The sequence below is a fragment of the Lynx rufus genome, unplaced genomic scaffold (genome assembly GCF_022079265.1).
Source record: "Lynx rufus isolate CCGP_SWC_20201006 ecotype Redwood Valley unplaced genomic scaffold, mLynRuf1.p SCAF_16, whole genome shotgun sequence".
Taxonomy (NCBI): Eukaryota; Metazoa; Chordata; class Mammalia; order Carnivora; family Felidae; genus Lynx; species Lynx rufus.
The window spans coordinates 54,464,670-54,492,198 of NW_025814830.1; the positions used below are offsets into that span (position 1 = coordinate 54,464,670).

Genomic DNA, 27,529 nt, shown 5'->3' on the forward strand with positions numbered 1-27,529 from the left:
TAAAAAAATTTTTTTTTCAACGTTTATTTATTTTTGGGACAGAGAGAGACAGAGCATGAACGGGGGAGGGGCAGAGAGAGAGGGAGACACAGAATCGGAAACAGGCTCCAGGCTCTGAGCCATCAGCCCAGAGCCTGACGCGGGGCTCGAACTCACGGACCGTGAGATCGTGACCTGGCTGAAGTCGGACGCCTAACCGACTGCGCCACCCAGGCGCCCCTCCTCTTTTTTTTTTTTTTTTAAAGTTTATATATTCTGCGACAGAGCGAGAGGGTGCGCAAGTAGGGGAGGGGCAGAGAGGGAGAATCCCAAGCAGGTTCCGCACTGTCAGTGCAGAGCCCTACGTGGGGCTCGAACTCCCGAACCGGGAGATCACGACCTGAGCTGAAGTCGGACACTTAATCACTTAATCGACTGAGCCACCCAGGCCACCCCATGGGAGGGACTTCTGTGTCCCTGAAGCTGCAGGGCTGTCTGCTTGCCCCCTGCCGTCTGGAGTGGGGGATTCACAGCTCAGAAAACTAAAGCATAGATAGCATCTGCCCCCCGCACCCCCCGTGGGATGCCTGCAGCCTTTCACGAAGGGTTTCCAGTGAGCTCTGCTTAAGCTCCCAAAGGGGGTAGGAGGAGCGGCCTGGGATTCTCTGTCCAGGCCTTGCCTTTCTGAGCACGTGTAGACTCTTAGCATCTTGCACTTTCTGCCTAAATATGTCTTATAACATTTTATAAGACCGGAGGGTCTCTTTGATGGGATCGCCAGACCCTGCAGCCTGTCACTCGGGCACAGGCCGTGCGTTTTACCCCGATAGCTGGTTTCCGAGTTGAAACCGATAGGCCAGCGTCGAGTTCCTCCTCCTGCTGTGCTGTGCCTGGCGGGGGGCCCACGCCAGCGCGTCTGCAGCTGGGGTCCGCTGCGCATGTCGGGGTTTCCTGCTGCCACCAACAGCTGCCCCCGCGCCGCACGCCGGGAGCCTCCGCCCCCCCCCCCCAAAAGGTGCGTTCACACCATGGGACCCGCCTGCGGAATAGCTGCGAAGAAGGGAAAAGGCCGAGGTGTGAAGGTTTGACATCCTCGACGATGTTGCCAGATTGCTCCAGGAGCGGTTGTGGGGATGGTGTTGCTGCCCACCCGCAGCAGCCCAGACCGTTCTCGGCCCGGTTCTGGCTTCTCTCTGCACACCTCCCCAAGGGGCCTTGGCCCCCAAGGGCGTTTGCTGACCCCATGAGCAGAAGAAAACCCTTCGTTTGGCAAGTACCTGTTCCTCAGGCTTCTGTGGCACCCACGGTGGGTCCTCGGGGTAGACCGGGCTGCTGCTTGCTGTGTGACCCCGGGGAGCGGGGTTCGAGGTTCCAGAGGGTGAAGATTGGCGCCCATAAGGTCCAGTTCTGGGCCCCAGCATCCTGCTGGGGTTCCAGGAACCTTACAGGTTCCCGGTTGGAGCCGTAGAGGGATTTGTGTTTGTTTTCAGAAGTAAAGGACTGTTTAGGCCCGGGCAGTCAGCTCCTGGGCAGTTGACGGAGGACATTTGGGGACAGAAGGACGTGCCTGGCCTGGCCTGGCCTGTGGCAGGGTTAGGACTGGGAGCTCGTGGTAACTGTTGGTAAGTGACGGCCCTGTTACCGGGTCCATTTTGGCCGCAAGGTGGTTTTCTCGGGGGTGGGGGGGCATTTAGTCCCCTCTGGGCATAGTACACAGGGCTTTGAGGTTGGTAGATGAGCCCAGGAGGAAGTACCATCAGAACTTGGAGGTTTCTGGATCTTTTTCTTGATATTCTGGGGTTTTTTTTTTGGTTTCTTTTTGCCTGGGTGTGTAACATTGGGGAAAGGGTGTTAATACTCACGGTCTGATACATAAGGGGATCTATGCTGTCGGAGCCTATAACCTGTGTTCACGGACGCCACTCATACGGGTGGGCCTGGCTTGTGTGGATTTGGTAAATCTGTATGCAGAATCCAGTAGGTACATTTTCAGCGGGAGAGGCTATATAGTCTGCCCCTTTGACCATCACGATAACGGACCTTTTTTACAAAAGCAAAACTCTGTTGGCCTGAGCGCGCTGGCTTTGAGTAGCTGACACACGTCAGGATCACGGCCTCCTTCCTGGCGGGCCCTCGCCCCCAAGTCTGAGCATGGAGGGCTTCGTGACCTCTTCCTGCTGAGTCCGGACGGAGTCAGGGTGTCGGTGACATCTGGGCGGAGGGTCCCGGCCGCACACGTTTGTCAGTAAGCCCCTGTGGATACTGTTCGTTGCCTGAGCACACGTCTTTCCAGAGCTGGGGAGACCCACGCTCCGTACTGAGCACGCAGACCGGCCTGAGACCATAGGGAGCAGTGGGGACCGGGGACAGGTGCCCCTCTCAGGATGATGGGCTGGTGGCTTCCGATTTTGTAAGAGAAACCGGCATCTTCGTTTTTTAACTTGAAACCTTCCATTTCGAAATGTCCATTGATTCCCCTTTAAGCAACATGACGTCAGGCCGAATAAAAACAGGTTGACGGGTAAAAGGAGGCCTGCTTAGCCTCTGCCCCACTGCCTCTAGTCCCCCACTCTCCCCCCACCCAGTCCCATTACCGATAGGGAAACTGAGGTTCGGACCACCTCGCAGCGCCCTGCTGAGAAGTGGTGTTGGGAGCCAGACTGGGAACTGGTCTTCTGGGTGGTTTTTCAACCCACAGTTCAGTCCCCTGCCTCAGCCCCCGGGTGGTCCTGCAATGTGAGCCCCCAGAGCCGACCCTTTCCCCCCCCCCCCCGCCCCCGCTGTCTGAGGACCTGCCAAGATGTGCCCATGGCCCGCCGTACCTGTATCTCTGTTCTCTTGCCCCTGGGGGCTGGGGCTGCAGGTGCAGACAGCTTTTGTCAACACCTGCTCTGTGCTGAAGCAACCGTGCTCTCTGCGCCTCCCTCACCGGAAGCAGGCGTCAGGCAGGAGCTGTTCCAGCAGGGACCCCTGGCGCCCACACCCACTGCAGTGAGGGGGCAGGAGGCAGGGCCCAGGCTCTGCTTCTCAAAGTCTGGACTCCCTCACCCCCCCCCCCATCAGGTTTTGTCCATTTAGAAGAAAGACCTGGCCTTGACCCCTGCCCTCCTGGCCTCTTCCCCACCTGCCGCCCCGTGGAAAGTTGGAGGCTTTCAGTGGCCGCCTCCTGGCTGGGTTGGGTTTCTCTCCTTCGGGACCTCTCCTCTGCTTCGGACACCTTTGACCCCCACCGGCTTCCTGCACCCCGTGCCTCTGGAGTGCACTGAAAGGGCTCCTTTGTGGGCAAGACTCAGCTCGGAGGTGGCCTGGTTAGCTCAGATGCCAACGGGCACGTAAAAGGGTCCCAGTCCGGGGTTGTCACCTGGGCCTCAGGTGGCTGCAGGGTGGGTACCCTCCAGCCAGGAGCTGTGGGGACCTGCAGGGGGGGGTCCCCAAATCAGATCCTCGTCCTCGCTCCCGGGCCGTATGCCGACTGTAAAATGGTATGGCACAGAGGCGGGTGCCCTCCAAGGAACTGGCCGTCACAGGACTGGGGTCTGCAAAATGGGAGGTGACCCCGGTGACTGACCCTCCCCCATGTCTTCTCATATTTAAAGAGAGGCTGCCCGTACAGCAGCAAGGAAAAACCGGGTTCAGGTCCCGGCCTCTTGACCTGCAAGCCTAGACGAGGGCGCAACTGTCCCCGCCTCTGCTTACCCACCTGTAGAGTGGGAGTAAGAGGCAGGCCCCTCGGGATAATTTGTGGTGGGGGGCTCCTTGGCCCTGGGACCCCCGGTGGCCGCCCGCCTCCAGGAGGTGTGGGGAAAGCACAGGCATGGGGTGGGAGGGATCTCCCTCTCCTGCCGTGGGACTCCGGGTGGCCTCTCTGACCTCGCTGCTGCCTGCTGGGTCTGTTCAGGAGTTACTGCGTGATGTGAAGCTCGGGGCACAGCAGTCCCTGCGATTACGGCTGCTGTTCCTGTCTGGTGTTCGGGAACGACTCCTGGGGTCCCGGATGCTGGGCTGCAGCCTTGACCCTGTCTCTTGGCCTTCTCTTGCTTTATTAATCGTATGCCTCCCCGCGGCTGTGGTTCCTGCCTCTGCCGCCCCCTCGGGATGGCTGGCCGCCCCCTGCCGCTCCAAGCCGATCATCTGTCCAGGCTCCTCCAGACGCCGCAGCCGCTTAGAGTAATCGCTGTCAAATGTCGCTGCCATCTGTTGCCTGACTTCTGTCCGTCGCTTCCCCCCCTCGCCCCCCCCCCCCCCGGGCCTCTGGCTCTCCTGGTCTTTTGCAGCCTTGAACCTCCACCCCTAGACTGTCCTGGCCATCTCTGTGGCCACCTGGTTTGTGCCTCCCACTGGGAGGGGGCACCCCTCCCAGGAATCTCCGCCTCACCCTGCTGGGTTTGCCCCTTGGCCCAACCCGCTCAGCTGTTACCTGGTACACAGGCACCAAGTGACAAGTATGTGTGTGTCGGGGGGGGGGCTGTCCTGAATGCTCCTGTCTCCTGTTTTCCCTAGAATCTGGATTCCGCTTCCCTTCTGCCCCCCTTCCCCCCCCCCCCCACATTACTAACATGGCAGTAGGGGGAGGGTTGAGGCTGGGGAGAACCCTAAACGTCCCCCACCCCACCCCGTTGTGCACCATTCACGGCTGCTGCATGGGCATTCTGTGCCCTGGGCTGAACCCCACTCAGGGTTTACGGTGGCTGTCGGGTGACCCCGGAAATTTGCTGTGGAAACAACTCCCCCTGTGGTGCCGGCTCTGGGGGGGTGAGCTCCCGTTCTCATTGATTGGGGTTCTGGAGGAGCTCATAAGCTCCTGCCTTTGGCATTCTGTAGTGACCTCACACTGCTGAGTGACAGGTCTGCGGGGAGGCGGGGGGGGGGGGGGTGGCGGCCGTGTGGGAAAGCCAGCCGCCTTGTTACTTGTTCCATTCCGGACCAGGGTCTCCCGTGGGTGCACAGGCTGGCCTCCCCCTCCCTGCTCCTTGCTCTGTCTGCGGTCCTCTCTGGTTCCGGGTCGGGATCCCTGCCATCTGCTGGGGCCTTAGCCTTGGGGAGTTAGTCCGGTTCTGGGACTTGGCACCAGAAGGAGGCCCCAGTCCCCTTAGGAACCTGCAGCCGGAGGGGGGCTGTCCTGAGCTGGAAAAGGACGTCGGGCCTAAGCAGGCCGTCCTGTGCATCCGGACAGGAAAACCTTCCGGACTCCCCCACCCCCACCCCCAAGAAAAATTGCTTCGTGCGAGTGAGCTCAGAACACGCCGAAGGCAAATAAAATAATGAATTTATTATGAAGCCGCACAGGCTCCCAGGATCACGTGGCACCCCACACCGCAGCCGCCCACCGGTCCCGGTCTCCGTCTCCAGGGCAGGGTGACCCTGGCCTCGTTAGGGCTGCGGGAGCCTCACCCCTTTGGGGGTGTGGGGATCACCAAGCACGTGGCTCGCCCCCCCCCCCCCCCCAGCCCGGGACGCTCTGTATTTGTTCACAAACATTTCTTCCGGTGGTAACGAAAAATTACCAGGAGGGGCGATTAGAGCATCCAAGTCCAGATTGGGCGCGAGGGGCAGGAGAGCCAGGGCCCCGCTGGGGCCGGCCCCGCGGGGTGTAATTACCCCAGGGGGGGCCGTCAGGGGGAAGGGGCGGACTGGTGCTTGAACCCGGAGCCAGCAGAAAATTCATCTCAGCTATTAGCTTGTAATTACAGAGCAGGGAGGGAGCGGGCCGAGGTCTGGTGCCGCGGATGAGCCAATGAAAGGAAGCAGTAATTACGGGGTCTGCGGGAGGCCGTTGTGCTGATTAATACGCCCTCCACCCTCGCGCAGAGGAGGGGGCTGGGCGGGGGCCGTATTTAATGGAGTGTCGGGGGGCCTCCCCCCATTGAAGTCCCCTCTGGGAGCTTCGGGTCCATTCCGTAGGACAGGAACAAGGTGGGTTTCTGGAGAACAGAGACCGTCAGCCGCACTGCATTTGGATTTTCCTTCCTTGCCTTTTTTTTTTTTTTTTTTTTTAAGCTTTGTGCTGCTTCTGGCCATATTAGAAACGTAGGCAGAAGAGGAAAAGTATTGATCAAAGACACCACGTTGGGGAGGAGGAGGAGCGGGAACCGAGAGGGCCTCGCCTGCCCGGTGGCAGCTCTGAGACGGGGCGCCCTTTGCCTCCACAGACCGGCCCTGTCCGTGGAGTGGGGGCCGGGGCACTTTGTGGGTGCAGACAGCCCGGTGGGGTTTGCTCCCTTCCTGCCCTCGACCTCCGTCATCGCCGTGGGCTCTCATCGCGGTGGGCTCTCGGCTGTGCTGGGACCCGGGGGGCAGAAAGCTGAGGCTCGGGGGGGGGGGGGGGGCGTCCTGGCCCCTCGGTGCGAAGGGGCCCGGGAGCGGTCACATCTCACCTCTGGTGGGATCTCTCCTCCTGGGGGCTGGAGCCCTGTCCAGAGGAGGGCAGCAGGGGGGCCGCATGACCCAGTCGCTCGTGAGCCGCCCCCCGCCTTGGCCGGCCCCCCGGCCCTCATCCATCATCGGCCTCCCTACAGTGGAGCTTACTCCCAGCTGTTAGGATAATGAATTTACATGAGCTGATAATGTAGACAAGAATTCAGGCAGCGGCCAGGAGCACAGAAGCTAATAAGTACCCCTCTAATGAGGGCACGGGGAGCAGGTGCCCCACGTTCCTCCAGGGCCTCCTGAGGTGCAGGGGCCACCCCAAAGCCCGCTGTCCCCTCGGCCCACCCCTGGGGACGCCCCGGCCTCAGCCAGAGAACACCTGTGTGGGAGGCCGGGCTCGGCCTCCCTGGGCAGGGCCTGGGGGGCAGAGCAGGGGGTGTGGGCCCTGAAGTGACCCCAGCCCCTGACAGAGGGGCAGGGTGGGCGGGGGCTCCCCCGAGGCTGCGTCGAGCCGCTGTAGATCCCGGACGACCCTTTGCCAGGTGTCAGGGGCCCTTGAGGTTGGCCTGTGCTGGGTGCAAGGGTGCTGCCACCCCAGCCGCTGGTGGTCCCCGGTCCCTGCCCTCCCGGCAGCCTGCGGGTGCGCCCGCACACGCTGGGGAGCAGGGCTAAGTTTAGCTCCTTAATGAAGTGTCTGGGTTGGGATTCTATTTTAAGTGACCTGACATCAGCAGGAGCTTTCTTGGCTCACAGCGCCCCTGGAGCCCACGGCCGACAGCAGAGCAGAGATGCTGGCTTGGGGGGACCCCCTCCCCCCAGGAACCCAGGGGGGCTCCTGCCTGAGCCCAGGGAGCAGGTGCCAGGCTTTGAGGAGGGGAGGGCAGGCTCAGCTGGGAGGGCAGGTCACTTGTCGCCAGCAGGAATGTGACCTTGCCGTTCAGGGGGCAGCTGCCCCAGGGAGGGGGGAGGGGCCAACAGGCAGGGGCCTCCTAGCTCCCTCAGCCCCTGCACCTCGCCAGGGGAGGCCCCGGTCGGGGGGACACCCTGGGCTTCTGAGGGTGTGCCAATTTCACGTCGGTGACTCTCTATGTCTTTGGCGACACCCACCACCCCCGCGTTTTCAAAAGCCTGGTTCCTTGCAGAGAAATTACGACGTAGGCACAAGGACAGAAGTGAGACCTTCGCTCCCCTCGCTGCGACTGAAGACACCCCCCCCAACACCTTAGGGGGCGTATGATGTCTTGGGGTCTGGCCTGGGATTTGTCCGGTGGCCGCTGACTGCCTGTCCCAGCACCTGTGTGCCACCGTGCCCGGGGCTTCAGCTGGCGGTCACAGCAGGTCCACTCGGGTCACCAGCTGGCCAGCCTGTCACATGGCCACCGAGCAGTGACCTCACATCTGCTCCTGGGCCTTGGGGACCGGTCACTGGGATGTGGAATAACCACGTTGCCTACCCTCACTTCCCCACCCCTCGTCCCTATCTTGACAACAGTGTGCGGTGTGGGCTGCAGGGCAGAATGGGTTTGGATCTGGGCCCTGACCACTTTAGCATAAACAGGACACAGGTGCCGTGTTCCTGGGATCTCAGTCCCGCCGTTAACCATCTGTCGGCCTGTGGATCCAAGCGTGTCTTGCCCCATCTGTAGAATGGGCACAGTGACGCCTTTCTGATAGGATTGGGGACTAAAGAGGCTGGCTCTCTAAGGAGTAAGGGAGCAGGGAGGCCGCAGTTGATGGTCTCTGATGGCATGGGGGGGAGGGGGCCGCTTTGGAGACTGTGGGTAAAGTCACAGGGTATTTGCAGGTGGTTGAACGTCTGCAAGTTCTGCCCGAACTGGGCTCCAAGAAGGAAAGGGGATGGGGAGAGAACTGGAGAGGGCAGTCTTGGTCAGTGGAGCGTGTGGTGCCACTGTGTTGGTTTTCCAAAGCTGCGTGACAAACTCTTCCCAGACTTAACAAACATTGGCGGGGGGGGGGGGGGGGGGGAGGTCCGCGGGTGACTCAGCTGGGTGGGTGGAGCTCAGAGTCTCAGAGGAGGCTGGGATCCAGCTGGCGGCTGGGGCTGCGGTCTCATCCGAAGGCTCCGCCAGGTTGGGGGAGGAGCCGCGGCTTTTGTCCGGAAGCATCCTTTTCCCCGAAACGCGGGAGTCTCTGCAGCCTGCTTGAGTGCCCTCAAGTGATTCAAGAGGGCGGGTGGGTGGCACAAGGCCACGGCGCCTCTGGTGGCATGTTCTTGAAAGGGACAGACTGTGTCTTCCACCAAACTCCGTTCATTAGAATTAAGTCTGTAAGTCTGGCCCGCATTTGGGAGAAGGGAATTAGTCTCCGCCTCTTGAAGGGATTAGGTGGACGTATTTTTAAGCTACTTTGGTGAAAAGTATTTTAGCCGTGTGTATGTGCGTGCATGTGCCTGCCTGTTTATCCCTCCCGAACGGGTGTCACGGTCAGGCCTTGGACTGGGCAGCTGCTGTGTGGGCCCAGGAGACACGGTTCGAATCCTGGGCGTGCTGCTTGACTGTGTGGCCTCGAACCATCTGTATGACCGGGACCAGGCTGTGAACAGCTCCCAGGATGCTCTGAGGTCTGTGGGGCGGGTGCGGTGTGGGCGGTAGGTGGTGGTTCTGCTGGCCCCTCTCAGGCCCGTTGGGAGGCGTCCCAGGAGGGGACTCAGCCAGGTATAAGTGATGTCCCCTGCAGTCCCTCCTCGCACACATCGTCTCCCCGGCAGCCCTTTGTAGGGCCAGCTTTCCGTGCGTGCTTCGCCAGGACCGTGGGGCCCGGTGCGCTTTATCCCGGGCCTCATCCCCCACACAGGCTCCGTTTTACCGCGTGGCACCTCCGACTGGTGGATACGCTCCCCAGAGCTATAGCCATCAGCCCGCCGGGTGTGGGTGCTGCACGGGGCCGGGGGGAGGACTTAGGTACCGCCCGCATCAGCGTCCCCCCACTCAGGAACGCGGAAGTGGCTCCCTGCCCAAGGCATGCATACTAGGGTGTGCAGTCCCCAGCCCGGGGAGGGGACAGTGACATGGGCTTCTGGTCCACAGAGCCAGAAGCTTGTGTCCTGCCTTGCGGAGACCGACTTGTGTGGCCTTGGCCGGCCCCCTGGCTCATCTGGACCCGTGCTTCTGCCCTCTCTGCAGGCTGATGGACTGTATGTTAAATGGCCCCTGGCGTGCCAGGCACGCTCTGAAACCCCTTCATGTAAATTAATTCCTTGAGGCCTCTCAAGATGAACCCCACGAGGTAGACTCTGTCTTTTCTCCGTTTTGTAGACAAGGAGACAGGCCCAGAGAGGCAGTGACTTGGTATCTGGCAGCCGAGGGAATGCGAGACTTGACCTTCGGGCCCCCACTTCCTTACTCCGGGACCATGGCCACGCCTCCCCCGCCACGCTGCCTACTGGAGGAGGGGCTGGCCGGCTGCTGGGTTCACTGAGAATGACCCGTGTCTGACGCCCGCATGTTTCTGGCGATCAGGCTACGGCGGGGGGGGGGGGGGGGGGGGGGGGACGGCACACCCCTGCTGGACGGTCGGGTTTCTCTGCTGGGGTCCGCCCGCCCGCCGCCGTTCCAGAAAGAGGAGGGCGCGTGGGTCAGCCTGGGGTCCGCGCTGCCTCGGCCGCTCAGTGGAACTGTTGCCTCAGGGCACCGCTGACCAGCCACCCACGTGACCTGCCCCCAGCCTGGCCATGGGGGTCCTTGGTTCCCATGCGCAAGCCTTCACCCGAGAGCATGGTGTTCCCCCAAGCTCACACCTGCCTCAGTATTGTCTTTTCCGCGCCGGCCCGCTCGCAGGAGAGCCGTGGCTCCCGAGGACCCTCCCCAGATGACTCTGGGCGTTCCTGGAGCCTGCCCCTCCCAGGTGTCCGTCTGGGGGGTTGGAAGTCAATTTGCTTCTTTCTGCCCACGACCTGTGGCCCCTGCCAGCTGGGAGGCCATTGGCCTTGATTTACACCCCTGGAGTGCACCTACGGCGAGGGGGGGGCGGGAGCGGGGCCCGGCTGGGCAGGTGCCCCGAGAGGGCAGGGAACGTTAATGGAAAACTTATTTATGGTGCTGCTTGCTCGCCGCCTGATACGGAGCGGGGCCTTTATTGATCGGCCACTCGGGAGGCATTTCAGCCTCCTCGTTGACACGTAGATGGGACTTGAAAGGGCTGGGGGCCCGTGGGAAGGTGGCCGTGTCCTCCCCTGTGGCGTCGGGTATCACCCTGGCGGGCACTGGCTCCTCAGCTCCTTGGACAGTGAGGCCTGAGCCCGGTCCCCAGCGGGAAGCGGGGTTTCCCAGCCGTGGTGGTTTAGAGCCACAGTTTTCAGCCTCCAGGCAGGGTCCGGTCCGCTGGGCGGCCGGGTCCCCTCCCCCACGTCTCCCGCGACTTCCGATGGGGCTGTTCCGTGAGGCACCTGTGCGGGTGGACACCCACCGGGATCCCGCCTGGGGTCAGATCCCGGGTCTGCGCTGTCTGCCCCGCGTGTTCTCCAACACGCGGGCAGGAGCAGAGCCAGGCTCACCAGCGTCGTTGGGGTGGGGGGCAGGGTGCGCGTGGGGCTGGCAGAAACCTTAGGAGTAGCCGTGGGGCTGGCTTCGTTACCGTCAGCGCGGCCCTCTCCCTTCCCGCCGGGTCCTTTCCGTCGCGAGGATGCGGCCGTGTCTTACTGTCCCTCACGCCCATCTTGGGTGACGCCGGTGGATGTTCCGGGCTGTGGGATCTTGCTGTCACTGGGGTCCCGGGGACGCTTGAGGCTCTGATGACGGATCTGGGGTTCGGGGGTGCCGTGAGCCCTGCTCTCTCTGCCGCGCCGGCTCTGGCCCGCTTTTTGCCTGTCCCGCCGCGGCCGCCCGGGTCTGCTCCTGCCCCCCCCCCCCCCCTGCATGTTGCTTGCTGGCCCCGGACCCCCTGGACCCCGCGGACCACCCCCCACCCCCCCCCCCCCCCCCCGCTCTGGTGCTGGGCCCTCCTACTCTCTGGGTGACCTGGTTCTTCTTTTCCTGTTTCAGGCATGAGCCATGAGCCCAAGTCCCCTTCACTAGGGATGCTTTCCACCGCGACCAGGACCACCGCCACCGTCAACCCCCTCACCCCCTCGCCGCTCAATGGCGCCCTGGTGCCCAGCAGCAGTCCCACCACCGGCAGTGCGCTGTCGGCCCAGGTCGCGCCGTCCTCCAGCTTTGCCGCCGCGCTGCGCAAGCTCGCCAAACAGGCGGAGGAGCCCAGAGGTAAGAGGCGCAGCCCCTTCTCCCGCCAGGCCTCGGGGGAGCCAGGCCTCGGGGGAGCGGGCGCGGCGGCCGGGGCGGGAGAGCCGCGTCCTTGGGGGTCTGGAGGCAGGGCGCTCGCGTGTCTCTCCTGCTCAGGTGTCTCTCCTGCTGCTTCGTTCCTCCTGCTCAGGTGTCTCTCCTGCTGCTTCGTTCCGGCGGTGGGGGTGGGGGCGGGGGGCAGCACCGTCCCAGACCCCACCCCCCCCCCCAACGGCCGCCTGGGCTGTGCTTCCGCTTTCCGTTCCCCCCCCCCCCCCCGCCGCCGCCTCGGTCCGGCCTGGGCTCCAGGAGGCGCCGCGGGGGTGGCCGGCGGTGGGGAGGGTGGGTGTGCCGGGCCCCCTCCCTGGGAGCCCGCGGTTCCCAGGCGACGCGGCGGCTTCGGGCTCTGCTGCCCACTCCAGGCCCGGCAGGGAGCGCATCTCTGGAAACCCGCTGGGTCTCGGGGTCGGGGTGGGAGGGGGGTCTCTGGGACGGCTCCCTCGACCCGGACCATTACCGCTTAACGCGCTGAGGCAAGGATTGTGGATGGGTGGGTGCTCCCCGGAGGTTTGGAGCCCCGGCTCCTGGTGTCGCTTGGGTGGTGACAGGCTGTGTGGCTTTGAGGAAATGCTGACCCTCTCTGAGCTTTGATCTTCATACCGTGGGGCTCTCTGTGCCGCTGGCTTCGGGCGCTTCTGGGGATGGTCATCCAGTTGTCCGTGTTAGTCCTGGTCAGGGGCTGCTGGCTGGACGAGTCGGGTCGGAGGCGGTCTGTAGCAGGGGCCGCGGGGACTCCTGAGCAGGCCTCTCCCACGGCCTGTGGACTTGCTGCTCGGAGGTGGGGCTGACCTCTGGGCAGACAAAAGCAGGGACCCGAGTGTCTCTGCCTGCTGGGTACCTTGCCCGAAAGATCGAGGGCTTGGTGTCCAGGGCCCTCGGCGGGGCAACGCGGGTATGGGAAGGAAGCGTGTCTGTTTTCACAGGCTCCCGGGCCTGCGGCTCGGCGGACGGGACGTCTGCCCCGACCGGGACGGGCTGGGGGTCTCCTGGGTTCGGGATCTCGCCTCCTTCCGGTCATTGGGCGGAGGAGGAAGCGTGAGGGGACGAGCTTAGGGTTGACAGGGTGGGCGCTGGCCCGGGAAGAGCAGCCGCTGGGGCCTGGTTTCGCGTCCGCCCGCTGCGGGCCGCTCCGTCCACCTGGGCCCAGCGTGGCCGCTGGTGTCGGCACGTCCCTGCTGTTCCTGCCACGCAGCTGGAGAACAGATGTGTGCCAACGGCAGCCGGCTGGCTCCCTGCACGGTGGCCTGGGAGGCGCGCGCACAGCGGGGACCGGGCGGGTTGAGGCTTGCTGGTCCCCTCAACGGTGAAGCCCTCGTGGCAGAATTCGCCCGCCACCCCCCTGGCCTGGCCGTCTCCGTCCTCGGCGTTCACAAGGGTCACAGGAGCATGCACGCTGGTTCCGCTGGGGCCGGCTCGTCCCGGGGTGACACCTCCCGTCTGCAGAGGTCGTGGCCACGGAGCGGCACATTTCCTCCTCGTGGAGGCTGCAGGGGAGAGGTCTGCAGGCGGGGGCTCACGGGAGGGCCATGGGCACAAGGCAGGAGCCTGCCTCGATGGCCCTTGTCCCCTTTCCACTGCCCCAGACCGGCCCCAGCGTCTGGCTGGAGCACGGGCCAGCAGGCAGTCAACCCGTAAGAGCCTCCCGGGGCCCGCTGGCCGGGAACAAAGTGTGCTGCTGGAGAGGCCGGGCCCGGTGACAGGGCGCCGCTCCCCACCGCCCATTCGCCGCCCTGGGAAGAGTGACTGCGGCGAAGGGCCGGGTGAGGGACGACGGGGAGCGGCCACGCTGGCCACGGTGCACGCTGTCGTGGGAGCTTGGCCTCTGCCGCCGGCTGACCGGAGCCACCCACGTCGCTCAGATGTGAGGGCTCGGGTTTGGGAGGCTCAGCATCCGTGGACCGTGGAGTGGTGTTTGAACCCCGGGATGCCCCGCGCTCGGGTCCCACCGCGTGGGCGCCGGGCCCTCATCACTCTGTATCCTGAGCACGGCAGGCTTCCTGGCGGCCGTGAGCAAAGCCCTGGCAGGGAGCTCGGTTTTCGGTTCTTTACCTGATCCCCCCAGTCAGGCCACGGTTTGACAAACGAGGAGGTGCTGTCACTCGTGGGCATCCCTGGGCCGCACCCCGGGTCTCGCTGAGTCACCCCAGCCGCGACCTCTCCATCGGCAGAAGCGGCTCACAGCCCAGAGTTGCCCATCGTGCAGATGGCAAAGCTGAGGCTCAGGGAGGTCAAGTCAGGAGCCCCGGGCACACGGCTGGCGAGGACGCGCCCTGTGCCCCACGCTGCTGCGGCTGCTGCGTAGGCCCGTCTAGGTGGGCTTGGAGAGCCGGAGTGGGGGCTGCAAGCCTGGGGGGAAGCGCCCTCGCTCCTAGACCCACCTCATAGGTGCAGGGGGCACTCGGCGGTCTGTGGCTGAGGCGGGGGCTGCGGGTCGTGTAGACTGTCGGCTTCCAGAAGCCTGGGTGCAGTGGGGGCGCAAGGGGAGAGCCAGCTGGCCCTACCTTTCCCTCTGGAACCAGAGAGCCGCTGGGGGCTTGGTGGTCGGGGAAGGGTCAGGACGCTTCTTGGATTTCCAAGTTGTAACTCGTTCGGTGTCGTAAGAGTCCTCTCCCCTGGTTTTTAGTGCATTCGGAGTCGTGCAGCCTTGGGTGCTAATCCCAGGCCACACCACTGCCCCTAAAGCAGCACTTAACCCGGCAGCGGGCCCTGCCCCCTCCCCTGGCCGGGGTGGGGGGCGCACAGCGCCAGCGACCGGCCTCCCGCGCCCCGCCTGATGTGCCAGGGCCGTCCCCGTGCGGCGTGCCAGGACCTCGTTCCTTTTCACGGCTGAACGGCCTTGCGGCTGGCTGGCACCATCCACCTGTCACCGGGCGTGCGAGGCCGTCCCCGCTTCATCGAGGCGGTGGCGTGTGTTAGTGTGGGCCGTGTACTGGCCGGTCGCCCGCTGTGTTCTCGGCCTGCTCTGGCCTCTGTTCTCCGTCCGTGTGGCTGTGGGCTGGGCCGGGCTGGTCCCTCGTCCAGGGCAGCAGAGGGGGACTTGGAAGCCGCGGACTGGGGTCCGTGGACATCACGGCCTCCAGCCCCTCTCCCCGGGGCTCCTGTCTCTGCAGGTCCTCCCCCCCCCCCCCCGTGCCCAGGAACGTGTGGTTCCAGCGCCCCCACCCCAGCCGCCAGGCCCACGGTGCCAGCCACACGCAGCCTGGCGCGTCTCCCGCTCCCCTTTGGCCCTCTGTCCCGCCCCCCCTCCCTCGCCGTGAAGCGTCCCCTTATTTCGAGCCTTGGCCCAAGCTCGCCCCTTCGTTTCTTGGGCTAATGTCTTTTCTCACGTCGTGTCCCAAGGGTGCAGTTCAAACGTTCACTTCAGAGGAAGTATTCTGAGTGCTGTGCGGCTGGCTGTACCCTGAGAGGGGACAGAAGAGAGAAATCAGCCCCTCGGAGGGGCGTTTGATCTGTCGCGGGGCTCACGATGCCGCCTTTCCTGCAGCCAGGCCGCCCAGGGGGGGGGGGGTGCGTAGGACAGAGATGCCCGCTGCTCCTGAAGGGGCTGTGGGCGCGGCCCAGGGCCTGGACCCGCCTGACCCTCTGGCTCATGTCCTTGCTGGGTGACCTGGGCACCTCACTTTACCTCTCTGAGCCTGTGTTTTCTCAGGTGTCATCCTCCTAGGTTTTGATTCAGGGAGAACATACCAGCGGCCGGCATAGCAACTGTGTGCCAAGTGGGGACCACCATGGCCGTCATCCCCTACCCCTGACCACCCCCACCCCCACCACGCCTCCCCTGCCATCGCCTCCTCTGGCCCCGCCCCCACTCCACGGAATTCGCGGTCGGTCGCTGAATTGGACCGGACTCTGGGAGTGACCCCGCCCCTCCCCTCTGAGGGTCAGTTGCCACGGCACCTGCCCATCTGCCCCCGCGTCACATGCTTTGTCGGGGCGCCCAGGGTGGCTGCTGTCTCCCGGTGCCTCGTCTTTACTCTTGGGGACAAAGGGGCGCCCAGCACAGGGAGTGACCAAGCCCACACCGGCTACTCTTTGGGTCTGACCCCAGTTGGTCGCAGCTGTGCCCGTGGGACCCTCTCTCCGAGACCGGCCAGAGCGCGGCCCCACTGAGCTGAGGCGTCACGTGGGTCCTTCCACTGATCCTCTGGTGGCAAAAAGGATGTCTTCCCGGGTCACTCGACCCACTGTGTCGTCTGGAAGCTACTAGGCCTGCCTTGGCCTGGCCGCCTCCTCCCTGCCTGTCCCCCCACCAGGGCCTCTTCTGGACAGAGACGGTCCCCTCTCCTCCACGGGCATCTGAAGCCCAAGTTTGAGCCTTGAATGAGCCCCAACCTAGGAATCCCAAGACCCCACCAACCTGGGGCAGGTCAGGACCTCTAACCCCCAGAGTGTCCCAACCTCCTCTCGGGCCTGCCTCACAGGGCTTCTCAGGCTCCCCAGTGGCCCTGTGCGCCCAGAGATGCTTGTTGAGTGACTGTGTGAGGGCGTGAGTCCGTGCCCGTCAGTCAGGAAACTCCCCCTGGAGTCTATGACACCTGCTCGCCTGCCCTAGGAGCCGCCTTGCTTCCGGGTGGGGGTGGGGGTGCTCCCAGAGGCCCTGACCCTTCCCCTCTGCCCCCTGCAGAGGGCGAGCCCCGGAGCCCGAGTCCCTGCTGTCCCTGAGCACGAGGAAGCAGGGGCCGCGGCTCTGACAAGCTGAGTGGCAATCTGCTCGCGTCCACGCTGCAGCAGGCGGGCTCCACGACGCATCCTCCGCCGCTTGGTGAAGCGCAAGTCGCCTGGGGCTGTGCGCCTCCCCCCCCCCCCCCCCCCGGGAACACATCGGGCCAGTCCTCACTCGGACTCGCTGCTTGTCCCTGCGTGCCCGGCCCACCCTTCCCACCTTCCGGCTGCCCCACACCCACGCTCCTGTCGAGGCCAGGCTTCTGTGGGCAGCCCGTGCTGTGGCCCAGGACCCGGCTGTGCCGGGCGGGGTCTCCTCGGGCGGCTTCGGGGGCCCCGGTGAGGCAGAGGGAGCGGGATGGGCTCGGTGGCCACCCTGGGCTCCGTCGGGTGACCGAGCAGCCTCCGCCAAGCTGGGTGGCCAAGCTGGCGGACTTGAGTTTCTAACTCTTCAGGTCCAGGGCCCCAAACGCGGGTGCCCCTGTCCAGAAGCTTCCTTCCACCCCATTCCTTGGCTGCCTGCCGCATCTCGTCTCTGGCTCTGCAGGCGGGTCTGGTTACCGGCAGGCCTCGGGCTGCCGGAACCCACCGAGGTCCTGTCCCCGAGCCCCAGGGCCCTCGTTGAGGCCGGAGGCGGGACTCTGCCCCGCCCGCCAGTGGCCCCCTAGAGTGAGGGCAGGGCTTCCTCTGACACCTGAAATCCTGTTTCAAAGAAAACAGCAGAACAGAACGGCAAAGAGAAGATCCCGCCTAACACGCTGGCCACGTGTGTGTCGGCCGTGCGTTGGCAAGGCTCCCCGGGGTGGCGTTTCCCCGCGGGATCCGCCGCCCCATCTGTCTCCGGGCACAGGTGTGAGCTCGCCGTGCAGGGAGACTTCTGTCTGCAGGGCCCTGGGGATTCTGGAGGCAGGTGGGCAAGGGAGGTCGGGGCTGGAGGAGGGGGGTGGCCAGTGGTGCAGCGGGCCTCCCCCGGCTGTGGTGCTACAACACTGACCTCCCTGGTCACCGGCCACCTCTCCGGAGCCCCCCGCCCTCCGTGTGCCCTACCCCGACAGCGTGGTCGGCAGACGTAGGAGCCCGCTGCCCTCGCCTGCCCACTGGCAAATAATGAGCCCCTGGAAACGGCGTTTCACGACAAAGACCCACACCCGGCCTTTGCTGCTCTGGGTTTCCCTGACCATCCCGTGATGGTAGATAGGGCCCAGGAACGTGCCGGTGGCCGTGTGGCGGGACAGTGTCCTGCACTGTGGAGGTGCGGGTGGGGAGAGCCCCGGGCCCGGAAGCAGGGATACAGCTGCCCCGTGACTCTCTCGGAGGACCTCTCCCCAAACCCACCGGTCGTGGGAGCCGTTGACCCCGGCTGGGCAGGGGCAGCCCTGCGGGCCGACCCTGCCTCCATGTGCTCCCCGTGGTGTTTGGCCCCTGGAACCTACACGCTTCGGTTGCAAAGGGCACGGGGCCACCGTTCTGTTCTGTCGGGCACGTTCTGGGGAGACGGACTCTGGGACCGTCCAGGTTCCGTCCACCTGACACCCCGCCGGCTGGGAGGCTTCCCACGGCCCCTCGGCCTTGCAAGCAAGGGGGGCGTACTGATGGCCAGTCTCCTTTCTGGATCCAAATGGGCCTGGGTCCCCGAGTCCTGGTTGGGAACAGTGGTGGCTGAGTCCGGGGAGGGCAGAGGGCAGCCCCAGAGCTGCGGTCACATGCCCTGCGGTCTGCCTGGGGACCACCCGGGGTTGACCTGGGACAGAACAGACTCCAGGAGGGAGAGGAGGGCCCTGGCGAGCCAGGGACACACAGGGTCCTCAATGCCTCTGCCCCCCACCCCCGCCCCACCCCCCGGTTGTCGTGGCCGTGGGTCCCGGGTCAGCGCCTGTGCTGGTTGAACCTGGGCACAACCCCGCCGAGCTCGGGTGGCCCGACTACCGGGACGGAGGACGTCCCAGCGGCCCTGTTTTTCAGGAGACCAGCCTCTCGTCTCGCCCCTGTCGCCGGGAGCCCGCCTTGCCCTCCGTGCCCTGCGGTCGGGGCGGGCGGTGGTCCTGGACGTCCAGCGGGTGGTGGGCACGTTCGTGGCGGGCTCAGCGCGCGTCTAGGAGAGCCAGCGGCCGTCGTGACGCCGTGGTTTCGTTGCCAGGCCTCCCCCCCACCCTTCCCTCCTGAGTCTGGGGTCTCAGCTGTTAATTACACGTGCCCGGCGGCCTCGGCGCTCATCCTCCAAGTCGGGCGGCCGAGGTGACGGCGAGCGCCGCCTCCTGTCATCCCCCAGCCGCACGCGCCCGTGGACCGGCTCCCGCCGCGCGCCTCCAGTTAATTAGGGCGGTCACGGCCTCCTGCCGCAGCGCGAAGCGGGGTCGGGGTGGCCGCTCGCTAATTGTGGGTGCGTGGTCAGGGATCGATCGCCTGTTCTGGCTGGCGAGGGACGCCCGCCGCCCTCCCCCCTCCCCCCAGGGGATTAGGCTGCTAATTGTCGGTGGCCTCCCGGTCCAAGTGCACCTGCGCCCCCGAGCTCCCCCGCCCCTCCCCCCTTGGTGATTAGGAATGAGGTTAATCCAGGGAGGCGAGCTAATGGCGGGGCCCCTTCAGAGGGGGGGCTCGGAGGCCAGGAGGGTGGTCTGAGGGAGGAGGGCCCCTGCGACCTGCGGCCCAGAGCCTGGCGCTTGCAGGGCGGGGTGCGAGGCCCCCCCACCAGAGCCCCATCTGCCTTTGACCCCAGCTTTTCCTGCGGGCTCTTGGCGGCCTCTGCCGTGACCGCAGGTCCTCCTGCTGTGTGTGTGTTTTCCTTCCTGTTTTCGGTCCAGAGCACAAACGTCCACCCTCTCTGCCCCCACGAGCTGAGCGGGAGATGAGCTGCGAGAGCAGGAGACGCAGCAGCCTCACAGAGCCCAGAGGTGGGCACACACAGATGAAAGGGGTTTCCGCATAGGGTAAAGCAGGAGTCAGCCAGAGGAAGGAACGGAGCCCTGACTCACGGCTGCAGTGTGGACAAACTAAAACACCGCCGGCTGAGTGAAAGGCCAACGCGGGAGGTTCCACACCATGTGATTCCGTTTGTGGGAACCGCCCGGAGTAGGGACGTCCTTGGAGACCAGACGGATTGGGGGCCGGGGTCTAAAGGGTACAGGGTTCCTGTTTGGGGTGATGGCTGCACAGCTGTGAATACGCCGAGGACTGAGGAATTGTGCACTTGAGACGGGGATGGGGGCCGGTTTCTGTGCTGCGGGCATTAGGTCAGTAAAACCATTGCAACGCCAGGGGCGCCTGGGGGCCTCAGTCGGTCGGAGCATCTGACTCGTGATTTCCGCTCGGGTCCTGATCTCCCAGTCTGTGAGATCGAGTCCTGCGTTGGGTGCAGAGCCTGCTTGGGATTCCGTCTCTCTCTTTCTTTCCCTCCCTCCCTCCCTCCCTCCCTTTCTCTCTCTCTCTCTCTCTCTCTCTCTCTCTCTCTCCCCGCCCCCCCTCCCTCCCTCTCTGCCTGCCCCCTGCTCTTGCATACTCTTCTGTCTCTAAATAAATAAATGCACTTTAAAAAATAAACGAAAGTTAAAAATCTAAATAGCCTACAGGAACGTGCATGGACTGAGCATCCAGTAGGAGAGGTATCGGGAGTGACCCCACAGGTCAGGAAGAAGCCCCTGCTGTCGCGCAGCACCCCCCTCCCCAGCGGGCGGGACCGTCTGGATTCTTGGTGGTGTTGGTGGGACCCACCCGCGTGGCCGTGAGGGTTGTGGCTGCTTCCTGTCGTCGTCCCCCCCCCCCCCCCCCGGGCGCTCGACCTGATAGCGACTCTGTGTCCTTGTGGCCACGTGCAGGTGGGCGTCGGAGGAGCTCCCCGTGGAGGGCTGGGGGGCGGGTGCTCTGCTGGGTGCGTACCCCTGAAGGGGGGGCAGTGCCAGGCCAGGGAGAGAGCTGGCGGCCTGAGAGAGATGTACCCATTTTTCCCCAGTTGCACGAACCTGGGTGAGGGTCCACGAGAGCTATTCCAGAACCTCAGGGGGGTCACTTTCCAGCCGGGAGCTCCGCTCACAGGGCTGGCCGGATTAGCCTGTGACACCCCACCTGCCCCCTCAGCGGTCCTGAAACTGGCTTCCTAGCGGGGGGTGGGGGGTCACCAACTTGACCAGACAGTAGCTTGTCCTAAAACCCCAGAAGCTGTCCCCACTGGGAAGGGAGGGTGGCCAGCGTGTGATATCGGCTCTCCCCCGGTGGTCATGACATCTGACCCAGCTAGCTGGGGCTGGCCTGGCCGACTGGGGGTTGCAGCATTCTTGGGGTGTGGGCCGTGGTTGCTGCTTCATCTGGCGGGGACTCGGGGTCGCAGTTCAGGGTCAGCAGCCCTCGGGCAGCTCCTTCCTGCCCACGTGGCCAGGCACTGACAGGTGGGATCTGGGAGCGTGGGGCTCCCGGCCTCGGTGTTGTTACCAATATTGCTAGCAGAACGAGCTGCTGGGCCGCTCTGGGGCTTGGCCTGTGGGGTTGGGGCTGGGTGTCTCCCCGTGGGGCTGCTTTGTACAGTTGCCCATGCTGTGCACAAGCCTAGGGAGTCACGTTGAGGAGTCCTGGATGGAAGCACCTTGCTTAGGACAAGGCTCTGTCTTGATGTCGCTGGGGTCTTGATGTCCGGCCGCTCTGCCTCCTGGTTATGCTGCTGAGGCCACTCGGGGCCACGTTCCCAGGGCCTCTGGGGCAGAGAGGAGAGATGGCCCCACGGTGCCGCCCCGGCAGCCGCGCGGCTGTCTGCGCCCGCGAGCCGGAGGCTGCCCTGCCTCCCCCTCAACACAGAGGTTCCATTTGGTAACGTGAGCGTGGCCGCTTGAGATGGTGTGGAGACGAGGGTCCCTCGGGCCCGGGAACGAGGCACGTTTGGAGCGAAATCCAGGAGGACGCCTGCGAACAGACGGGGTTCTCCTTCCGCGAGGGGTTGTCTCTGCCGACGCTGCTCCCTCCCTCCCCCGACCCGCGTGGGGCGCTTGCGGACAGAATGGGCCATCTGAGCCCTTCAGAAGGGTCAGCGTTTGCCCTTTGAGTCCGCGAGCAAGACGGGGCGTCCCCGGGCCGCGTGTGATTGTCCGCGTCCCGGCTGGTGGAGCACGTGGCCGCCTGGGCCCCCGCATCCCACCCCCCGTGGCCACAGGCGAGCGTGTGCCCCTTGCCCGCCCGGCGCGAGGGCGTCCCAGGCAGCCCCAGCTGCGGTTTGTGCTTTCGGATGCTGTGGCGTCTGCCCGGGGTCCGTGTCGCCGTCTGTGATGGGGGTGGGGACCACCGGCGTCGTGTGGGCACGTGACGGGGGTCTCCCTCCTCCTCAGGGTGCAGGGTGTGTGTGTTTGTGCGACAGACTTTGTTGAGCCTGGGTGGGGATCTCGGGGACCCCTCCCCCCCGACACTGCTGGAGGCCCCAGGGCCGGGGCGTGCCTGAGTCACAGGGAGGTCAAGGCTGGTGCCTGCTGGAGGTGGGGACCCGGGAGCAGGACGCACTTGAACACAGTTACTGCCCAGCTCATACGTTCCCCGTCCTGGCCGCCCCTCCCGGGGGAGCAGCCGGCCGGCTTGGCCGTGCACCCGAGCTTTCTCCCTTGGGACCCCAGAATGCTTTCCCCCCGGGCCCTGCCCACCCCACCCTCCATGCCCTCTAGAAACGCCGGGTCCCCCGCTTCCTGACTCTGCCCACCCCATCCCACCTCCGGGGGGACCTCCGCTGGGTGTGACGTTGGGGTACAGGATTCCTTTTGGGGGACAGAAGCGATCTGGAGTCAGGTAGCAGCGATGATTGCACAACCCAGTGAATGTGCTAGAAGCCACCAGCCTCTACGCTTTCAATGGCGAATTAGGTCTCAGTTTTTAAAATGTGAGAACAGGCTGCAGTTGATACTTGAGAAACGAAAAAGCAAGCGTCCCTCGGCCGCTTCTCTGTGTCCCTGCCTCGTGCCCGGCCCATCCAGCCCTGTGACCCTTGCTTTGCTGGCCGCTCGGGCATCCTGCGTGCCCTGCCTTTTCCTGCAGCCCCTCTACCTGCAAGCGGAGGGCTCGGGGCCTGTTAGGAGCTGGGGGGGGGAGAGGGGGGTTCTGGCTGTGGCCTCGTGGAGGGGGAGGTCCGGTCCGGCTGCTGTGTTGACCGGGTCCCACCCAGCCAGGGGCAGCCCCCGACGGCGCACATCCTGCCTGTGTGATGTGGGACGTGGGCTCGTGGCCCCGAGCTGCGATGGGACACGTGTCTCGTGTTGGGGCCCGTGTCTCCGTCAGCGTCCGAGGGGGCGGCCCTTCCTGCCTGCCCTCGCCTCGGGCTGGGGCTTGGGTGAGGGGCGCTGGGCCTTGAAGCCAGAGAGGGAGTGCGGCGCAGCCCGAGGTGGCCGGGGAAGCAGGTTCCCTGCCTGTCCGCAGGCTGCGTGGGGCTGGGGACGGCCGGAGCCCTCCGTGGGCGTGGCCCCCGCTCAGCCTCCCGCGTCCTTCTCCCGCAGGGTCTTCGCTGAGCAGCGAGTCGTCCCCCGTGTCCTCACCGGCCACCAACCACAGCTCTCCCGCCAGCACGCCCAAGCGCGTGCCCATGGGCCCCGTCATCGTCCCCCCTGGGGGCCACAGTGTGCCCAGCACGCCCCCCGTGGTGACCATCGCCCCGACCAAGACCGTCAATGGCGTCTGGAGGAGTGAGAACCGACAGGTGAGCCGGGGGGCGGCCGGAGGGGGGCACAGCTGCCGGGAAGGGGGGGCCCGTCTCGGGATTGCGGCCGCTCGCCCTGACTCGCTCTCGTGAGCCCGACCCCCGTGCGGGGCAGGGCGACGGGACACCCGCCCGGAGGGCCGGGTGTTGGAAGAGAATCCCCGGGCTTCAGTCAGGCTGCCAGCACCGAGCACCCCTCCAGGGGCTCCCACGACAGGTTTGTTCTTTGTGTCCCCCGAGGCTGGGGGTCTAAGACCCCGGCACCGGCTTCCTCCCGAGGCCTCTCTCTCTGGCCTGTAGACGCCGTCTTCGCATCCGGGGCCTGGTCTGCTTTCTCTGACGACACCGGTCCTGTGGGATCGGGGCCCGCCCGAATGACCTCACCTTTAGTTACCTCCTCCAAGGCCCCGTCTCCAACACGCTCCCAGGGTCGGCACTCCACCGTGAGAAGTTGAGGGGGACACGGCTCAGTCCGGAGCCCCGTGTGAGCCCCGCGTGAGGTGCTTCAAAGGTGGCAAAGGTGACACAGGGTGGCTGTTCTGATTACCTGCCTCTCGAACACGGGACGGAAGTGGGGAAAAGGCCGCTGGGTGTTCTCGTGTGTCCCTCTTTCCTGTTTCTGTCCTGGCGTCTGAAGGCCCCGCACTTGGGGTTCCCCTGGGTGTGGCTGTTGCCACTGTGTCCTGCCAGTGCGGGAGGGTTCCTTTGTTCCTGCCTCGGCTGACCCCCCACCCGCGCCTGGGTACCCCTAACCGAGGGGGGGGGGCGTGGAGCAGGGGTGAGGGGATACTTCTGGGCTTTTCTGCTGAGTCCCCAGAGCGGTGGTAGTACTTAGAAATACTAATTAGTTAAGCGACCGACTTGGGCTCTGGTCATGAACTCACGGTTCGTGGGTTCGAGCCCCGCATCGGGCTCTGTGCTGACAGCTCAGAGCCTGGAGCCTGTTTCAGATTCTGTGTCTCCCTCTCCCTCTGCCCCTCCCCTGCTCGTACTCTGTCTGTCTCTCTCTCCCTCTCTCTCTCTCTCAAAAATAAACATAAAAAAAAATACCAGCTAAACCACAAGACAAGTGGAAGAGGGGAGTCAGTTGGGCACCAGCCTCCCCCCCACCCCTACCCCCTGGTCATCCAGTAGATAGTACATCTGCCTTTCTTCTGCCCTGGGGGTGGGAGGTAGCCAGCCTCTGTCCACAGAGGGGGTGGGGGTGACCCTTGGGCAGGGTGAGGACCCTCCTGGGTGTGGCCCTGGCTTGGCCCCATGTCCGAGGTGGCCATTGCTTAGCCCTCTGTGCAGTTTGAGAGCAGGAGAGACCAGGTGGGGCCTGGCGGGCAGATTCCAGCCAGAGGGCTTTGGAGACCCCTGAGCTGCCCCTGGGCCTGGTTCGAGGGAGGGTCGGGTCTTCCCCGGGACCTTCTGCCTCCGGAGGGACTCTTTGCCTCTCGCTGTCAGCCGCCTGGCGATCCCTTGACCTCAGGGCCCCAGCCACCCGACTCGGACCCTGACTCCTCACCACTCCTTGCCTCTCCCGGACTCACTCGGCCCCGGGTCGTTTCCGGATCCTGCCCTGTCCCTGGCTCAGCACTGGCTGGTGACAGCCGCCATGGGACGCCTGCTGTCTTCCCCTCCTCCAGCACCTGTGCCCTGGCACCCCGCGGAGGGTCCTGACTGCCTCAGAAACGTTTAGTAGCCCCAGAGAAAGGGCCGTGATGGATCTGCTCCGGCCATTTACCACCACGGCGCTTAATGAAACACTAATGCCACCAGGGAGGGCGGCGGGAAGGGAACTGCATTAGCAGATGATGTATGGCTCATCAGCTTCTCACAAAGGCTCAGTGGAGAATGTAATCCTTCTGGGGAGGGGAGGCGGGGAGGAGAGCCGCTTCCCCAAGTGGTGGCACAGGAGTGGGGGGGGGGATCCCGCAAGGTGGGGAGGCGTGGGGGCGGGGCCCTGGGCCTGTCACCGGGGTCGCCAGGGCCCTGTTTCCCAGGTAGTGGGAGCTGCAGAGGACAGCTGAAATGAAAAATGGTCTATTTTCGGGCTAACAGAGCATGTCGGGCCTGTCTGCCTGGAGCCCTCTCTCTAATCACCAGAGAAGGATTTTCCTCCCTCCCGCCCACCCCCTTGCGGCCCTTTCACCTCCGCGGCTGTGCCTGCGGCCGCAGCCCTGAAACAAAAGCCGCCCCCAGATGCTCCCTGCCGCTCGTCTGTCTGCCAGGGCGGCGGTGGGAGCCCGGCGCGCTCCTGGGGTGCCCCGCGGTGGCCTGGCCCCGGTTGGGGGCTGCGCCCTGGACCCCGGGGCAGCCCCTGCGCGCCCCCAGAGGGCCGCCCCCGTTCCCAGGTGCCTGTCGCAAGCGTGGCTGGGCTCCAGCCAGACGGAAGGCGTGTGGGTCCGGCCCGTCGCACCCCCTGCTCGCCCACCAGCCCCTCCCCCAGGCTCTCCAGCGCCTTGTTTGTCCTCTGCCGCCGGGAAGGTGCCATCTGGCCCGGCCGCCTGCAAGCAGGGCTTTGTCCCGCTGAGGGGGAGAAGGGGCGGCCGGGGCGGTGCGCTCGGGGCCCCTCCCACTTGGCAGGGGCCGCCCCCGGGGGCACTTCCCTCTGCCGTTGATTCCGCGAGCGGTGGCTGACGCACGTGGAGGTGGGTGACGGCCTGGTTTGGGGAGAGACGCCCGGAGCTTCTCCCCAGATGTTGTTCTAGGGTCCAGGACCCCCTCCGAGGATTCTGTGGTCCTGGGTGGATGGCCCGCCCCCCCCCCCCCCCAGGCTGCCACCTCTGTCCTGCTCTGGCCCAGGGGGGCGGGGGTTGTCCTGGCCAGCCTGAGGGCAGCGTCCAGGGTGCCTGGAGTCCCCTTCAATGCCGGGCACCCCCTGTCCAGTCCGTCCCAGACCACGGGCACAGGGCCTCCTCCGGCTCACAGTGGCCCCCGTGAGGCCAGAGCGTGGCAGCAGGTGGGTGTAGGGGCTCGTGCAAGCCTGCCCCGCACCAGGTGGTGGGCGGGTGGGCGGACCCGGCAAGCCCTGACCTGACAAAGGCCCCTGAGACGCTGGTGTGGGCGGGCGACCGGCTGCCGCTTCACCCTCCTCGCCTCCGTTTCCGCCCGTCCGTCCCTGTCACGCTAGGAGCCGGCGCTGCGATTGGGACGCTTGACAGATGGGGAAACCGAGGCACGGGGCCGTTATGGGTCTCACCCGGGGTCTCCAGAACCGGACAGGAGCCGTCTTCAATAAGGCTGTGGGGGGAAGCCCACCCTGCTGTCCACATAGGTGTGGGCCCTTGTATAGAAGTCTCTGGAAAATCGTGGGGCTGGGAGTTCTGGGCTGCTCGCTCGGACCTCGGGTGTGGGTGCGTGTGTCCCCCCCCGCCTCGACACCTGCCATGTGAACCGCCCCCCCCCCCTTCGGGGAAGGGCGAGTCGGAATTCGCGAACCTGCAAGGACCCCGCCGTGAGCGGAGGGGCCGTGCCAGCGTGTGGGAAGGAACAGATGTTGCCGCTCATTAAAAATTCCAATCAGCGGCCTGTCTCCTTCAATTAATTATCACTGATGTGTCTTCTGGAGGACCGGGGAGGGCGCGGCGGCCTGGCACCGGCCTGCCGGGTAGATGTGCCTGACGGCCGGGGCCTCCTTGCCTGGCCCCCACCGTCCGCTCCTGCCCCACCTCGCGTGCGGGCCTGAGGCGGCTGCTGGGGTCAGAGGGCACGGCCGCAGAGATGAACTTGGGGCTCCGCTGCTCACACCCCCCAACCGAGCCGGAGGGCCTCGGGCGTGGGGGAGGGTCTGGGGAGCGGGAGCATCTTCTCGGCACGGGGCTCGGCCTCCAGATGCCCGGCGGTCCTCTCCTGGACGCGTCCCTCAGCCTGCCAGCTCCTGGAGACCGTCAAAAGGCCGTGGCTCCCTGTCGTTTTAGGGGTGCCTGGTGTCTTGTGGCACGGCGGGAACACCATGGTTTGCGGGTTGACTGGCCTGGGCTCGACCCCCTGAGCCCCGCCTGCTTTCTCCCGGCCCTGGTTTTCGGTCTGCTGATGGGCGCGGCCAGACCTGATGCCCAGGGGAGAGCCCGGCATCACGGCCCGTGTCCTCTCTTCTCACCGTGCCGCCTCCTCCGTGCAGCGCGTTTGGGTAGAGACCCTCCAGGAAGGCGCACCTCAGAGCGGGCGCCGAAACCTGGCCCCGCGCCCCTGCCTGACTCCTGCTCTCTGTCCTCCAGCAGGACGCCGGCTCTCGGGGCGGCGGCGGCGGTCGGGAGCGCCTCATCGTGGAGCCCCCGCTGCCCCAGGAGAAGGCGGGGGGCCCCGCCATCCCCTCCCACCTGCTCAGCACCCCCTACCCTTTCGGCATCTCCCCCAGCTCCGTGGTGCAAGACTCGCGCTTCCCACCGCTCAAGTAAGTGCGGATCGGGGGCTGGGGGTGCAGGGGGTGCAGCGGGCACGTGCGCCTGGGGTCTGGATCCCGGGGGCCCCGGGGCGCCTCCCGGCCGTGGGTGGCAAGCCCGTGCCCGCTGCCGAACGGCGAGGGCCACGCAGGCCCCAGGAGCCAGCACTAGCTGCCTGCCTCTCGTCAGCGGGTTCCCCC

General features: G+C 65.3%; 1 protein-coding gene across 5 annotated transcripts in view; it reads left to right on the forward strand.

The window, feature by feature from the left end:
• The window catches only part of GSE1 (Gse1 coiled-coil protein), a 100,620-nt gene that overhangs the window by 57,925 nt on the left and 15,166 nt on the right, over positions 1–27,529 (forward strand). For 3 of the 5 annotated variants that reach the window (XM_047078873.1, XM_047078870.1, XM_047078872.1), the window contains exons 2-4: positions 11,346–11,564; positions 22,760–22,959; positions 27,165–27,340. In XM_047078873.1, the coding sequence (XP_046934829.1) occupies positions 11,346–11,564; positions 22,760–22,959; positions 27,165–27,340 (595 nt within the window). The remainder of the gene's footprint in view (positions 1–11,345; positions 11,565–22,759; positions 22,960–27,164; positions 27,341–27,529) is intronic. The other 2 variants (XM_047078871.1, XM_047078874.1) reach the window with 2 other exon arrangements.